Source organism: Osmia bicornis, chromosome 13 (genome assembly GCF_907164935.1).
Source record: "Osmia bicornis bicornis chromosome 13, iOsmBic2.1, whole genome shotgun sequence".
Classification (NCBI taxonomy): Eukaryota; Metazoa; Arthropoda; class Insecta; order Hymenoptera; family Megachilidae; genus Osmia; species Osmia bicornis.
In genome coordinates this window covers 8,637,329-8,655,047 of record NC_060228.1, presented here as the reverse complement: position 1 = coordinate 8,655,047, position 17,719 = coordinate 8,637,329, and the positions used below count along the sequence as shown (strand labels likewise).

The window sequence follows — 17,719 nt, the reverse complement described above, 5'->3', positions numbered from 1 at the left end:
AGCAGCAGCGGCGAATAGAAGAACGACAGAAAGCGTAGCCGGCTATATACGAGCGTGAGTCGCGACTAAGGGTACGCTCGAATCCAAGATTTTCGCTTCTTCCAACGTTTCTCCTCTTTTTCTGCCTCCATCCGCCCCCGTGTCGAGCTCGTTTCGTGTATCGCGCGGAGTAACGCGCGCATCCTTGAAAGCCGTCGACTCTGAGAACAGGTTAGGGGTTAGATTTGTAAAAATAATGCTCGCTGGTGACTAAGGGTGGCGACGAAATGCGATCAGGATCGTAGGAACGACCAGAAATTTTCGTATCCATGCACGATTGAAGGGGGTTGTTTTATGCCAGTTTGAATTCTATGTCTTTGGTCAATTAATTGGTGATTTGTGGGGTTACTTAAAAACGGGGATTTTTTTCTAAAGATTTGCTCAATGGTTTTAAATACTTAAGTGTCATAATTTTGCAACTCTTGTCAGTCGTTCGTTTGCTATTTCTAATAATTAGTACAAGTTCGGTGGTACTCGAATTTTTTTTTTTTTTCATTTTTTAATTACATAACAGCGATCTTCAGTGACCTCCGTAGCAATGAACGTGTTAAACTGTTCATAAATCCCAAAGTGTCGAGTTTACAATATTCGTGTTCACCTTTCAAGGTTTCCGAACAACGCGTTTTTGGAGGCAATTCTCTTTGGGCAATCGTGGATCGTAAAGTCATAGAACTGACCTCGATGATCCCCATACAGAAAATGAAAGTGAACTGGTTTCTCGCCAAAATCCCACTCCTGAAAATGTGGCCATTCGTATGATCGGCCGTATCTGTGCATCCCCTGTAACGGCTCTCAGAAACGTCTTTTAATATACACTATATCTTCGAAGGGCCATGGGATTTCCCTTCGTTCTCCTGCTCGGCAAAATACACGCAAGTTGCTCCTCTTAAATCCGTCATTAGGTCTATATTAACCTGGTTCACCGAATCTTTTTCGCACCCTCCTTGCTGATAAGCGACGTAACTTCTTTGACTTTGGTCAAATTACCTACTTTTTTTCGGACATTAATTCAAAATCATTTAGGTATTTTGTAACGTCGGCAGGTGGTATTTAAAAAAAGGACTGAAACGATGTTTAAAAAATTACAGAAAGTCAGATTGAAGTCTGTCAATTGAAAATTTTTGCACCTATTTTTACCTCGATATTTACAGCAAAGAAAAAAATCGAGATGAATAATATTCGCGCAGATGGACAACAGAACTGTCATTCATTTTGAAAATATTCTTCATAGGAAATCGATATTAATGCTAATAAATGCACGGAAATAAGCTGTGTCACTCTTTTGGTTTATTCTGGTCGCGATTCGCGAATACTTGGCTAAGAAGCGAAAACGAAAGAATAGCATTTGTCATCTTTAGCAGTGAAATTAGTTCGTATATGTTCATTTTTAATAGAAAAGTCTGTGAACTAGAGAATTTATTATGCGAAGAACAAACTACATGCTGGTTTGACGCGAAGGAAGCGTGCAGGCCACAGGATAGATCCTTCTTGGCTTATATTGCAGCAGATTAAATTAATTTCGTTCAATTAATTGGCAGTTAAGGTGTTTAACGTTAAGTGAAAGAGTCTAGTCCCTGTCTTTCTCCCCTGTTTCTTGCCCTCTACAACGTTTCTCTTCTCCTTCCATCTTTCGTCATCCCCTAATTACCCTTTCTTCTTCATCACATATTCGTCGTTTCATTTTGTATTGAACAAATTTACATCTAGACAAATTTCCAAAGACATCTGTCTGTTAATTAAGATTGAAAGAAAATAGAAGGTGGGAAACAAACACAATGATATAATAACGCAATTTTATTTACAAAAACTTGGCCGATTTTTTGATAAATACACGCGATAAAAACGAATTTGTACAAGAATTAAGTACATACAAAATTTACATTGACCATTAAACAAATGTGAATTACATTAAATAAAATAAAGGAGATGAAACAATGATTTGATGAAATTATGAAGTCAATTGAATGAAATGATTCGAATGGTACAAAAAAAAATAATTATTATACAATTATAAATATTAAAGCAATTCGGAAATTTGTGACTTTACAGTCATCTAACAAAAAGCGCAAGAAATATTTCCAGAGAATTTTTCAATGCATCGATAGTAATTTTCTATATTACTATTCATCGATGAATTCTCTTCATTTGATGATACTGGTACCGTTCTTACTAACGCACGGTACTGCAGTGTGCATCATCGTCATAGAATTTTTGTTACTAAACGTTGGTAACAGAAATAACCACAGGTACGAGGTATACCACTTCAAAAGATATACTAATACTACTAAACTACGAAACTAACACTGCTAATTCCCATTCATTATTGAATAATTATTACATAACTCAGATTTGATTAGATATGCCAACCTCTCCAACGCCTGAAAAGAATCATAAAACAAAGGTTACTAGATGCATAAAATACTAGTAATTTTTCTTGATTCGGCCGGTAAAGAAGAAATTTACTTAGCATCACGTGGTGGTACATAGATTTAAACTTACCAGATCCATTTCTTCGTAAGAAGCTTTCGCGAAACTCGCTCTGATAGCGTTGCAAGGTTTGCTAGGATCTTTCATGAAGGCTGCTCCAGGTGCCATTATGACACCCTCTGTGACTCCTCTCTGCATGATCATCTTCCAGGTATCTTTGATACCTCGGACCTTGATCCAGAGGAAGAACCCTCCCATTGGTATTGAGAAGTCTACTAGACCTTAATTTCAAGATATGTAAATCAGTAAAAATATGATTGAAAAAAAGAAATCGTCGAAGAAACGTCAATTAGGGTGAAACTTGTCACACTAATCGTACTAAAGGAGTTAAGCCTAGTTGCGAAATGGATTATTTATACAAACCTCTCAAATGTTTTTCAGCCAATGCGGCGATAACGTCCCTGCGTTGCTTATAGAAGCACCTTATCCCCATGAAATGATTCATTAGTCCGTCGTATCCCCATACCTTCATTAGCTTGTACAGTATCACCTAGAAAGAAGCGCGTAATCGTAAAGGAAACGATTTCCCTTTTCGCTTGCATTTATCATTAACGATAATGCCCAATCACCGTGTTTATATTTGCGATAAGAGCAGACACGCGCCATCATTGGCACATCTCGCTCGCTCGCGAATGCTCGATAATAATTACGCGAAGCGTGGCTCTAGTATTTTTCTTTTTGTGTTTCATCATACGGAGAGAATAATATTTACGGTCGACTGCCGCCTCCTTTTCTGATAATTCACTATCTTTACGAAGCGTGCAGTGACATGCGTTTTATTGGCGAATCGATGTGTAATTTATGGAGGCGATTCTTTGTTGTCACGAAAGAAGACAGGTTTTGCATAAAAAATTACATTGCAATTCTATTATTCATAGAAAGAAAGAAACATCTATTAGCTCAACTTGAGTTTCATTGCAATTTTTGTTTTAAAAAATAGATTGGTCCCTTGACACAATAATCTAGAGCGGTGGTTCAGTGCAGTTCCTTAGAAGTCATTGCTTCAGGACCCCAAATACCCAAAGATAAATTAATAAAAATTATGAGAAAATTCTACTTCAATATTTTCCAGTCACTTATCGTGTATCGGTGAAATCAAAATCTAAAAGACATTGACCTTGCTTCGAAATATACCCACGATGGGAAATATCGAGATTGCTGGAGGGTTAAGGGATGCGTCCCTACCAACCTGCGATAACGTAGGGGCGTGCAGATGGCTGCTCTGCAAATGTAGCTCTATGCTAGCTATCAGCGGAGCTGCTGCTGTTATGAATCCCAATCTGATACCACTGCTGATTATTTTGGAGAAGGAATCCAGCCTGATTACTCGGCCTTCCGTGTCCAGCGATAAGAATGACTTCGGTTCCACCTGTGCACACGCAACTCAATTAGTAACCTGTGAAAGCACAACTGCAGCTGTTCAGACTATTGTTTCAAGCACTCGACGCGTAGTTATACTATTTAATTATTAATACATACGAGATAAATGATGGAAACGTTATGCCACGATATTATGCGGTGATTAATATTCAATCGATGATATTAGAATTTCGATAAATTCACCGGGTATTAATGGTATTTCACGGGAAATTGAATTATTCTATGGATTAACACTATAGAAACGTCATTTGAGAGAAATGTCACATAGATACTCACATCATCGAAATGCATAAAATGGTAAGGATCATCGTCGAGAATCAGAAAGTTGTACTCGCAGGCTATCCTGTAGATCTCCTTCCGCCTTTCCAGGGGGATAACGACTCCCGTGGGATTCGAGCCCGTGGGATTTATGTACATTATTTTCGGCATTTTCTTGCCAGAGAGTTCTCTGTTCTTCAATGTCTCCCTCAAAATCTCTGGTACCAAACCGTATTCATCTTGGGGGATTGGTATCAGCTCTGCCTTGTGAGGCGTTACCTGTAATTAAATCAATGCTGCATTTTGAATTCGCTACGTGCATTTTATATCGTATCGGCTATTCATTATTTATTGAGTGTAATTATTTAGCGCGTGGATACACGATACCAGAAATTGTATACATAATCTTTATACAGCGTAATGCAAGTCAACCTTTCCCGATCAGAGAAACTTGTCATAAATTATAGATAGTGAAAGGATGATAAAAATTGTCACGCGAATGCGGCGCACGCGAAAGATGAACCCCGATGATTTTTTCCACGGTTAGAGTCATGTTTTCCGAGATATCGTAAACATTTTGTTAAACAACACGTGGCAGTGAGATCTTCACTTTCTTATCTTTCTATCCTTTATTGCTGATTCGAAAGCTCACGCGTCAAGAGTCATCTTGTTGACATTTATTTAACCCTTTTAACCTAAAGTTAAATGTATAATTTTTCAAGAAAAAGTGTAAAAGAAATAGAAAATTAAGGAGCAAAAGATCGCTAACCACAACTTCCACGCCTGGGTAAAAAGGATCATGCACTAAAAGCGGCTCTCCAGGACCGATTATGGCCTCGAGAGTTTTGCTTAATCCGTCCTGAGATCCGGAGACGACCACGATGTCGCGGCTCTCCCATAAGGGTGGTGCGTGTGCCCTTCTCTGAAACTCCCTCAGGCTCTGAAACCAATTTAATATCCAATGTCGTTAAACATATTGAAGGCAATTGCATTATTGGGGAGTTAAAAGAAAAGAAGAAAAGATGACGGGGATGCCATTATTCGACACCTGGTCAATGATAAATATCATCTTCTATCAAACATCACTCGATATTACCTATTTTATAAAATAAATTGTTCCAATAAAATCAAATTTCCACTTACTTGAAGAAGTGGAGGGTAACCTTGGGTGGGAATATACTGCAAAGCAGCACCCAATTCTCTGTCGTCGAGGGTGAAAGACGATCCATCGTTAAGTTTGATGGAGATTTCTGTGAATGGGAACGTCTCCTCGTTCGGCATACCCTCCGCCAGTGAGACCACATTTTTCGGCGCGGAATAAGCTATTTTCGCTGCAACACAAACAGTAAAAATCACTCTAAAATCACTGTAAACGTTCTGCTAATTATCACGAATACTTTCGATCACAATAGCAATTAAAATCGTTAATATAATCTTCTTACTTAATTCCCTGGTTGTCGCCGACCGTCGTCGCTTCGACACTTCCGTCGTGAACGACGAATAATCCATCTTAAATTTATCTTTATTTTTATGCATTTTTATTATCAAATTCACTAGCTACACTTGCTATGTTTGGTAACAATAACGCGAAAAAAAAAATCGAATTTTGTCTCGACTCTGATATGCTGGTAAACACACCCCTAGGATAACGAGACAGTCAGGAAACGAAAGGATTCTTTTTAATGAAATGCCAACGCTACCACTATCAACACTGACAGCGCGTCTCGTTTACCCGGCTTTTATATTTAGCGATAGCTTTGGTTGCGTCAGATAACATTAACACGTTCTGAAAGGAATACGCGATCCGTATGTTTAGATGTGTTTACTAATACTCTCATCAATTCATTATACGTTGTCTATGATAAAGAGTTTAAGGTAGAATGATTCTCAGAATCGAGAAAAATATGAGAATGAAAATAAAACGGTAAGCAGTAACAATTGTAATAATATTATGACCAATAACAATCGGATTCAGTTAAGTAGTAAACAATCTTCGTATAACGTCACATTTGTGCAAACGTAAAATATTGAACTAACAAATATATTTTCGGGTAAATCATGTGGTAACTCGATATTAAGAAATTTATTTTTCTCGAGAAAAACATGCAATCAAATATGACAATCGGGGATTCATCGAACGGAATTCAATGATTTTGGGATTAGATGCATTCAAGGGAAATTTAAATTTTTTCGTGTATGAGAAAATCGAAATTGAATGAAAACACGAGGAAAACCGGGATTTTCATCGGTGAATCAGAATTACACGCGACGCGAACATCTATCGAAAGATTCGCAATATCTGTCAGTCATGATGTAACACTGTTCAGTGTTTACATAGGCATGAATGAATGACGAAAATGACAGTGACACTGACCCGATTTCCATGGAAGTATCGCCACTAAATTTTCAGAGATCCGGAAAGAATTTTCCATGTCCTTAGTTAATGAAAAACACGCTATTATACATTATAAAATTTTCTAATTAAGAACGATACTTTTACAATAAAATACACGCGTCGTCGATAAAATTTGATGTAGAATCTTCTTTCTTTTCTTTTTGGATAGAGGATCACGTTGACGGGGCATGTCGTAGAGATTACTTTACTCGTTACGAAATTACTGGGAGATGTTTCGTCTTCACCAACAGTTTATCTATTTCCCAAAGAAAATATGCATCCTTCTACAATTGTTTCTAGCCCTTATCAGCTCGTTAGAAGGCGGTAGAGGTTCTTTGTTGCCGTCTATAATATTGTCGGCGAGGGAGAATTTAAAAAATGCTACATTTACGAGAAGTCGCGGAAACATTGATAAACAAACGATTGACGTCGATCCAAATCGACGAGGACGCGAAGATTCCCCCTTCAGTTTCGTATGGATTATTGATCGTACAGTAAGTCGAGCAACAAGGACGATTAGCGATAGATCTTCGACGAACCGTGACATTCGATTCTCGTACCGGGGCTGAGAAATAAATGATAATTAATCTGGCTTGATAAATTTTTTCTTTTCTATTGGTTACTCCGTTTGACGTAAGTACACTGCCGTTCGAAAGTTTCCCATTCCTCGTTACGTTTGTATCAATCTTTTTTGCTATTGATCGTGAAATAGAACATTTCAGGATGCAACATAATTTTGTGGAACATTTTTAAAGGGGTATTGAATTAATTAGGAGTAACTTCATTTAATCTAATCCATTTTTAAAATATGGTAGATTCATCAATGAATAAACGCAAAATATGTGAGTTTGGTGCCAGTAATTTTATTATTTTGCATAGAACACTATGCAATAATTGTAATTACTTAAAATTTTTAGCAGACAATGTATGTATCTTTCGCGAGTCAAGCTACTCCCACCCGAGAAACTTGGGAGCACGCCACTTTCTTTATTTTTTCTTTGCGCTAATCTAATACATGAAATTTCGTAAGCTATGTTCTGATGCAAAACACGACGAGGATTTACTTGATTGTGTTCCTATTTCGTGATCATTTTCCTCGACAGACAAGGCGGATGACTTTACTTAATTAGGCTGCCAATGTTTATGTATTTAAGTATAAATAAGATACAAAAAATGATGCAAAAATGATAGAAATATGCAGAAGTTGTAACATGTGTAAAGGTAACGTGACAAAGTGACAATTAAACAATGTTATTGTCACGTATATATGAAATATATTAGGAGTTTATATATTAGGAATTTAATGTGGAACGTGATGCAAAATGACTGATGCCATCACTTTATCTCTCCGCTACTAATCCATTACGCAATCAGAGAAAAAACAGAATATCGAGTTCGTCATGTGCGAAACACTTAGTTTATATTTAAATTAAATTGATTGTATAGCATTGAGAAAAAGATTCTAATTTGATAGTAAGCTTTGTTCTTTCGGTATCATAGAAACAGTAGACGAATATTTCGAGTTCAATGACGTTAAATGACGCCGTGGATCAAAGGAATCCCAATAAGAAGAGCACGTGGTTGATTACTGTATATCAGTCTGATAATGTCACTGTTGCTATCCTGTTTTTACTTTTCGTTTTGCTAAACAAGCGTCAGAACGATAATGGAGGGATAACAGACGACGTTTATTCGTCGGTGAAAACAATACAATTATAGACAACCTTCGAGTATTATAGGATTATCGCATTCTTTTTATTTATAATTTTCATTTTTTGAAAATATTTTAGATAAGAAAAAAAAATTTATTTTAATATCTTGTAATTGGCCCCCTCCTTGTTCTTGCTAAATCACTATCAAAAGTTAACACTTTTTTCAATCAAAATCACAATCGTAATCAGCCACTGTAATATTTTCAAAACGCCAATAAAAGCAAAAGAAATAATTATCATAGAGAGATGGCAATTAGCAGACGAAAGTGAACGACTAATTTACAATGAGTGTTCAGAGGTTATCAGACTGGTCAGTGACAAGCCTGCTGCGACAAGGTGACGACGTAATCGTGACGTGATTCCCTGGGGAACAACAAAAGCAGAGCAACGAGTAACAAGCAATTCTTATCAATGACCATTGACAATATTTTAAACGCTCCCATCGGTCGGGTATATTTTTCCATTTACATGATGCAATTGATATTTAAAGTGGCATCGACGATAGGCCTCGACCGTGTTCTAAAAATTGTACCATTAAAAAACTTGGTCTATTAACGATATACAATCTCCTTTTTTATTCGATAATCGCCTTTTTATTTCACCAAGTCCGCCAGTACTGTGCTCTTACGTGCTCGATAACGAGATGTATATATCTGATGTCGGTCACAAATAGAATATATGTACATATCTAATTAGAAAAAAAAATTGTAGATTGTTTTTAAGAGAAATCATGGTAGCGACATCTTGCACCGATGTACCAACTAATGTAAGAAGCCACTCTGCCAGTTTGCAAACTTTCAAATACCAATGAAACATGGTGAAAGTGTCAGAGAAAATGAAGACTAGTCAAAGATATCCTTCCACTCTTAATTTCATTAAAATCCAAGCAAACCTCTATGGGTTTGGAGTGTCCTGTTGAAAAATCCTGTCACAGTCAATCGGATGCAGTAGCAAAGAAGCCGGTTCGCAGATTGGCAAGACGGAGATGGAGAAACGTACTTAACGAACGTAGAAGTTCATTAAAAGCGAAACGACATTAGCCGACGTAAAATCAACTCTGCGACGATTCCGCTTACGCCTGCTTCCCACCTGAGCCTCGTCAGCTCCACAGGTGAGGCAGAGAAGCGGACGGATGAGCCTGAAGAGTCAAAGGAAAGAGGCAGACGATTCGAGAGGGAAGGTGTAGAAGATATAAAAGGAGTGGGAGAGGAACAGGAGGAGAAATCGTGTCGCAGTTCTCCGAGTAAAGAGGTGAAAAAGAAAGAGACGAGTCGGCCGATAGGAAATAGATCCTCGCGATTGGCGGTAGAGACGAGGAGGGATAATAAAAAAAGACCCATCTCCTCACGGGAGATTGTCTTCCTTCGAGTACTGGTAGAGCCCCTTTCGGTGCTGGTTGTCGTTAGCCTTAATAGAAACCACTCAGCGACTATGAATTGCCTACCGATTATCCTGCAAATTTCATTATTTTCCCGCTAGAACGACGACGGTATTGGTCCATCATCTCGGGGCTGATCGAGGCGTGTTCCTCGGGACCGGCTGCTACAGCCTCGAGGAAATTTCCTTCGTCTCGACCGCGAGATTATGGCGAGGAATCGTGTCACCCGGTGAACTTTGCTTGATCCGTCACTGTACGACCGCCACAGCCCAGATAAAAAGCCCGCTTTTAATCGGTTCCACGCTTGCACCTTCTTTTACAACATCACTGCCGAGAATCTCTATGATAATTCCAACGATTCGCTCATCCAAGGGGGTAAAGTTTTATCATTAGATATAGTTAATTTTTAATAGCATCCGGTTGGACAGTTGGATAACAGAGGTGGAGGAGAACCTGAAAATTTCGGGTACCAGTTTTATTGTTTAAAATACTACAATGTCGCGCGAACAGGGGTGGAAGAAAATGTTTCTAAACATCTCCATTCTGCCGGTAAGAAAGATCCTAAACGATTCGTTGAATAGGGTGGGAAGTTTTGGTGCATTGAACGTGCACGGGTGCCGTTGACGAGATAGTTTTGTATCTTATTCCCGCCACAAAACTGGGCCCTTCACGCCCCAAACGTTACCTAATTGGGTGCACCCCGTGGTCGTGGCATTATACGGGGTGTCAAAATACCTCTCTCAACCTTCGCTAATCCTCTCCTTTCGTGCACCGTACAGATCGAGCCTCTACCCCTCCGTGGTCTGACCTTACTCGAAGCTCGTTGGGACAAAGAATGTGCATGCTTGTATCTCAAAGCGGCCGACCGAATGGAATGTACAATAGAATTGTCGCCACACGTCGTTTCGAGAAGTAAGAGACGTTTCCTTCACCTCGTCTGGCATGTTATAAGCCGTCTCTTAGAAAGAGACCCTCTAACAGAAGTGCTTTCCCAACTGTAACATGTGTTTACGTATGTTTCTCCTCCCTCTTCGCGAACCCCCTGCTCTCACCCTCTCTGGCCCACCACCCCTTACCTTTGCCCTCCTCCATGCATACCCTTTGTCGCGTGTTAGGTTCTTCAACATTTTCACATTCTCCTCTTCTTGCCAAAGACTCGCTCTTTCTTTCGGTTTCTCTTGATTCTTCATCCCTGTTTGCTCGCGAGAATCGTGTCGCGAGCTGTGCTCGTTGAAAGGGCAATTTTATTGTGCTCGAAGGCGGAATCAACGGATCTTGGTTTCCCTTACAAACGTATCGGTTACAGTCATTGGCGTAACTGGGATTTTTATAAAATTGTAATAAGATCAAGTTCCTTAACTTTACTAAAAATTTTAAGTGTCTAGTATCGCCAATTCCTCAAGTTGGTTGTTATGCACTGATAACTGCTTTGTCGCAGGGGTGGTAATTAATTGAAATTTTTATTCTACTTTACATAGAATATATGAGATGAAACGTTAAAAATAAGGTGTAGAAAATTGAAATCGATCAAAGTTCATTTTCACTTATTTCTATAATTTCTGGTGAAGTTAACCCACTTCAGTTACGCCAATGGTTACAATTCGAGCATGAACGGGACTCGATGCCACATTGCTCGAGGGTGGAGGGTAAATTTCGTGGTTCCTTTTATAGACTTCTCGTCAATGGTTCCACTTCACCTTTTTCATTTTCCACGATTTTCTTGAGAGTCGAAATACATTCGCTCGAGGAAAATATACTCGATGTTAGTTTCTCTTCATTGTTGGATCAAGAAGGCGCGGAAGAGAAAATTCTGATTTAATCGAGAGGATTCAGGTCGGACGGTCGGGGTTAAAATCTGATTTGACCTTTTGATGGAACACGCTTTTAGTTGGCGCCTTTTCCAACTTCAGCCTGGCTAACAGAATTACACCGAAGGACCGATAATTGCTGATAATTCGGTGGAACTTCGTTAAGACGCTCATCTGGGTCGGGACGAAATGCTTTCATTCGATTATTACTCGATTTCGATAATGCGATTATCACGTTCGCGCCGTGAATCGATTACGTTTTCGTCGAGGTCGACGAGAAGTCGAGTCACGAATCACCGTGATTTAACGCAAGAATCAAAAATTTAGTAAAATTGAAAACTGAATTTATTCACCTTCTCATCTGTTGGGAGAAAATGAAACCGTGCGATCCAACTGTTCGTTAATTACACGAAATATTACATTCATAATTAAACGGTTAATTTAGAATCAAAATGGGCTAACCTTTACGTCAGTTTATTAAATTTTCTTTAACACTGCACCGGACGTAAATTTTTCATTATAGAGATTGGTCTGAAATGGTAGCAGAGCATTAAACCATTTATACCGAAATAATGAACGAATCGAATTAAAATGATATTTCCTCTGAAAACGCATCAGGGCGCAATAATAATTTCGCTGTAACTAAAATTTACACCCTTAATGAACATCTTCGCTTTGAAAAATCTGAAGCAACGCGAGGCAAAAATAATTTTTAAATGCTCGTCGTTATTGAAATAAAGGAAATAAATTCTCGTTTTAAGTGCGTATGAAACCGCGTGCATAAGAATCGCCGTGCGAGCCACCCCTCGGAACGTCTCCGATTGCATTCTTTATCCTAATTAGGTTTACGAGGCTTTGGGCCTCGACCAGCCACCAATTATTGGTAATTGCGTAAAGATGTCACTTGGTAAGCGGATTGCTGGCGGTTTTACAGCATTGTACTCTTCTAAGCCACACCACGAGGCTGACAAGAGGAAGGGGACCGTTGCTTCACGCTTACCCCTCGAGCAATGCCGACAATGAGGCAACACGTTTCCTTCCAGCTTTATTTTTATCCCCCCTAAAAGGGCAAGAAACAATTTTCCTTTCACCCATTGAAAGGGTGCGATACTCGAAGAGTACCTATTTGAGAATCTGAAATTTCAAAAAAATAGATTTCGAATAATTTCAGAGGATAAAAGCTATCATCCATAATTAACGAGCCTGCAGGAAAGGCAAGGCAAGGCAAAGTTGTAAATCCTCGCCCTGAAAGATATTTACAAGAGCAGGTTGTGTCTACAGTGTCGTTTTAATTACACCTCGAGCCATTACGGCTCCCTTGAATATTTAATAGTTCCTGAAAAAAATAAAGCGAGAAACGAGCTGTAACAAATTCACAGTTGCTCGACGACTCGTCTCATCGGGTAGATTGCATCAACCGGGAGTCAATTAGCAACAGTGTATAAATACAATTAAGAGGTCGTAAAATCCTCATCATGGATGCAGTTCATTCGAGTGAATAATTCCTTACGCACGTCACGTTTTCATCAAGCGTAACGAACAAGTGTCACGGATAACCGGTCCTTTGCTCCGCATCGGTCCCGTTCAGAAATTGAATTAGCTTCTCACGGTGAAATTGAAAAATCCCTTAAACCGAGGCAACGCGGGTAAAAGTGGCTGGAATAAGAGGGACAGCGAAGAAATACGGGACGGTAGGATGAATAAGGAAGAGAAACGAGAGGGAAAGAGAGGGCCGGGTAAAAAGTCAGGGCACCGCGAAAACTCGTTTAAAGATGAAAGGCCAGCTAACGACTTATTTTCGATAAGGAAAAGTTAAGGCACTTGCCCCTCGCTCTCTGCGGTCCGCTCGAAAACGGAGGGGCGAAAACTTGAACGTTTCTCGCGAGGGGTAGCTCCACTCGACGAATCGAGGATGTTCCTTCGCCCCCGCCGTACTCCTTCTCGTACGTTCCTCTCTCGCTCCCGCATACCGGCAAAAACATAACAGTTGCGCGGGACTCAACTCAATTGCCATGTCAAAACGATGTGAAATGGGATTGATGTAATTTGGTTAGGCGCGCACCCCCTTCCTCCTCGTTTTCTCTGTTGCTCGCTAACCCCCGCGGTGTACCGTTTATACCGTTGCGTTGTCCTCTCACTGTCCTCGTCTGCTTCTCTTTGTACCGGGTGTTTCGTGACAAACGATTCGATTCAGGGTTGATTCTAATGACTTATGAAGTCAAGCCAAATGACCGAGGCTCACCCTCTTACGTACCGTTTCTCGGACCGAGTTCACCCCCCGCGGGACTTTCGATAACTTTCGACTTCCACGTCGGGCAAATCGAATAATTTCGTTCGTTTTCATAGGGAGGAAAGAGGGTGGGGATGACTCGCGACAGAGATTGCCGGGCGAAGAAATCGAGAGACAGCACGATTTGATTGTTGCTCGTTACGGAAGCCGGTTCCATTATCTTCCCTTATTATATTTGCAGCGACTACTCTGCCACCCTTGCGCACACCACGCTCGGAAACGTTTTCTGTTTGGAGAAACGTTCCGTTGTGGCAATATTGTTAGAAACTCGGTGATGTGCAATCTCGACGAGCAACTTACCTTATTGGGACGCTTTGATTAGGCTAACCGTTTGTCCTCCTAAACTTTGATCCCATCTTTTTGTAAATTTATTATTTATTAAATTATTATAAGGAAAATAACGGCAGTGTTGTAAATTAACATTTTCGAATTTCGTTTTTCGCTGGTATTTGTGAAATCGCCCCGATTCTCCGTGGTAAACCTGATTAAACTTCTATTCCGGTTAGCCGGTACTTGCCTCAATGGCCGATAATAGGTTGGCCCGATGGAAAAATGGCGGCGACTAATCAGCCGCGCTGTGGAACCACCGGGAAAAGAAGGAAAAAGGGAACAGGGAGAAAAAACCGGACAAAAAGGAAAAACATCGTCGAGGGCCGCTTAAAATCGAGTATCACGAACAATCGTCCCATTAATCGTGCGGTACGATCTAATTAATTCCGGCGATGCTGAGCGAACGCGATTAATTAGATTCTCTCGTTAAGTATCGGTGCCAAAGTAACTCGTGAATAAGGAAACTAATAAGACCCGATTCCAAAGTGTTTCGCAGCTTTGCTCGAGGATAGTTTGATCAGCACTTCGAGAAGCCGTTCGAGAGGCACGTTTAACCGAGTTAAGTTATTTCGTGCGGCAATTTCGCAATTCCAATCTCGAAATTCCCTAAAAGTCACGTAATTCGATTCGAAGATCGTGCAATATCATACGTCATTCTGAAACATCTTTTAAACGCGACGACGTAAAATCTGTCGAATAATTGTTCCGTAATCTGCTTATGTTAACAAGTTATACTGAAAATTTCTGTTGGAAAAGTTTTCGCGAAAACTAGCCTTAACGAAGGTGCAAGTGCGCGGCAATGAAAGCTGTACCGTAGCGATTACCGAGTAATTGCATTCTCGTCTCAGCGCTTTTCCAGCCTGAATTATCCGATTCGTTACTGTACTTTCTTCGCGAACGGTTATTCTTCTCGGACAGTATTAAAGGAAAAGATAAGGAGGACATCGCAGAAGCTGAAGAAACGATTGGTGACGAGAATTCGTGGAGGCTGGACTGGTCCTCTGAAAACGTAAGAATGCCAGGTCGACGACGGCGGCGGCGGCGGCGGCGGCGGCGACGACGACGGCACTTTGATCGGTAACCTCGTTTATGGTGACGCTGGACACAGAATGTAGGAAACACCGATAACACCGGTGACGGAAATATCGACTTTTGAGAGCTGCTACGAGCATCCCCTCCCCTTGCCGGGGTACATCAGCCCCTGGCAAATCACCCCATCATAGCGGACCTCTCGTTCGTTCGCGAGAGACGAGGAGAGAGGAGGAGGAGCGGTAGCGAAGGGGTGGGAAAAGAGAGGAAGAGAGAAGAAAAGGGAGAAAGCGAGTGGAAGAGTACATGCACGAAGAGAGGATCGACGAGAGTTCGGGGAGAGTGGAAGGCCGTCGGTTCTGAAACGAGGAACGTGGGCTGAAGAGAGGTAGAGGGTAGGACCAACCGCCCTCCTGGTGGCGGTTGAAAGAACCAATTTTGTCCTAATAGAAAAATCCCCAGCGCCGAACCCAATTTATAAACCCGCAAACATGGCTGGCGGAGGGCGCTCGTCTCGCCTCGTCTTGCCTCGTCTTCCCTCGTCTCGCCACCACCGAATCCCAACACACAACGTCGTCGAACATCGGATTTATAAAGCCGAGTCAGCCGTGCACGTGAAAATTCCGCTCGCATAAACGACCACGACCACGTTCCAGATGAATGTGAACTACCACCACCACCACCACCACCACCACCACCGTCGCTACCACCCCAATGTGGCACCGTGAATGGGTGAAAGGAACGAGGAGAAAAGCGAAGGAAAATTGTCTGATGCCTTACGCATCTCGGAATTTGATGCTCGTGCAAGCTGGAAGCTCGTGCGCTTGATAAACGAGCCGGATGAACTCTGTTAGCGTGATCTCGTTACTCGCTCTTCGCTCGACTTTTGCGGATTCCGGCTGTCGTTTCGCTTCCGGCCTCGTTCGCCAGACATTACTCGACGCCACCGCTGTTCCCCGGCTATTTAGACGAGAGAACCCATAGAATTTTATAATTGACGTTCGTCGTGTCTTTATTGTCCGCGTCGGGACGCGACGGTGAGAAAAATTGTTCGTTTCAAACGAGCACGTATTACCACGGGGAAAATTGTATTTTCAAGGTGACGCTTTTCAATAACATTTTTCTTTATTAAAAAAACAAAAAACAAAAGACGAGTCGATACCGGAGCTGTGACTTTTGAACTAAAAGAAGATACTCGTTGACAAAAATCGCATTGCAATTATTGCAAGCACGGATCACCGTTGGTAACAAGTAATAATGATCAAAGGGAGAACGAACGAGTAAGAGAGAGGAAAGAAAGACTCGGTAAACGGAACACATGGCCCGAAAGGGTACTCTCGTATCGGCTACAAAGGTATCCAACAGGGATAAATACGTGGCAAGTTGCAGCACACGCCTAGCGCGTTCCTGCCGGTGTATCTTGCACATATGCACGCAGCAGGAAGCGAGGTTGGTCCATCTGCAGCGATCCGATTTTACGACAAAGCCCGTAATCGATTTCAAATTTGATAACGCCTAACAGTGGACGCGTATACGCGAGAACGTACCCTCAGCCACCCTTATCTCCACAGTTTATCGTTCATCTTTGATTGATCCGCTCTTGATGAAATTAGTACCCTCGCCGTATTGACGAAACGTTTCAGACACGCTGAAATCGAAAAGTAATAGAAATGACGGGATGCTGATGACGATGTAATTGCACAGATAAAACGAATGTAATCGAAGGATTTATCGTGGAAGCGGGTGCTCCTAAATGGTTTCTCTGGATTGACGTTTCGACGAATTAGCTTGTCGAACGTTTTTTCTTGTGCAGCTCTTTTTTAAAGATAAAACTGTGGTAGTTGAGGATATCTCTAGATATTTATTTTTCTACTATAGTTATAATCTATTTATAAGTTAGGGTAGCCTACTCATTCGGAATCTGTAGCAAGATTACAAGGTAAATGGGGATAGAATAAGGGCATTTGTTTGCAGTCCGATAACAGAAGGTCCCGGTCCGAATGATGGCGTTCCTCCAAGTGGTTCCCGCTGATGGTTACGCTTTTAATCGCGCGTACGACTGTCTGACCCCAGGTCTCGTCCCCGTAGTTTATTTAACAGCGCCCTGGGCATCGGTAAACACGGGTTAGCGAATTGGCCCCAGGGCGAGACCGAATGATAGTTAACGTACCGCTAAACGCCATTGGAGAGGACCTCGCGTCCCTTCCCGGTTGGAATATACAGCAAGCCTCGTATATTGCGTACGCGAGGGGACCGAAATTTAATTTTGTGCTTTTTGTACACGCCAAATCGTTGTCTCTCCCACTTCGCCGCTCGTTGCCCTCTTCTTCTCTCTACCCTCTCGCCTTCGCTCTGATGAAACGGGGGCGATAACGCAGGCGTCGAGGAGATTTCGCCGCGATTTTGGCCGTTTCCCGCGACACCGTTCCGAGGGATCGACCACCATCATTGTGTTGCTGAATCTCGTTCGTTTGTGCATCACGCTTGCGGCACATGTATTTTTTTTATCCTGACGAACACTTCATAGAATGCAATTTTCTTTGGATACCAATACCTGAAATATACTATTTCGATTCTTTGGTATTAAAGGTACTGCGGTATTCGTCTTGGAAC

The 17,719-nt window shown here is 41.3% G+C and overlaps 2 protein-coding genes across 3 annotated transcripts in view; one reads left to right on the top strand and one right to left on the bottom strand.

Annotated features, from left to right (window-relative positions):
• The window catches only part of LOC114873553 (peptidyl-alpha-hydroxyglycine alpha-amidating lyase 1-like), a 74,827-nt gene that overhangs the window by 40,960 nt on the left and 16,148 nt on the right, over nt 1-17,719 (top strand). The window lies entirely within an intron of this gene.
• On the bottom strand, nt 1,819-5,886 carry LOC114873555 (kynurenine/alpha-aminoadipate aminotransferase, mitochondrial-like). The gene is made up of 8 exons (XM_029181983.2): nt 5,607-5,886; nt 5,308-5,495; nt 4,934-5,104; nt 4,183-4,443; nt 3,716-3,895; nt 2,890-3,016; nt 2,539-2,747; nt 1,819-2,417 (listed from the first exon to the last, which is right to left on the bottom strand). The coding sequence occupies exons 1-8, from the start codon at nt 5,698-5,700 to the stop codon at nt 2,346-2,348; spliced, it is 1,302 nt and encodes a 433-aa protein (XP_029037816.2). The 5' UTR covers nt 5,701-5,886; the 3' UTR covers nt 1,819-2,345.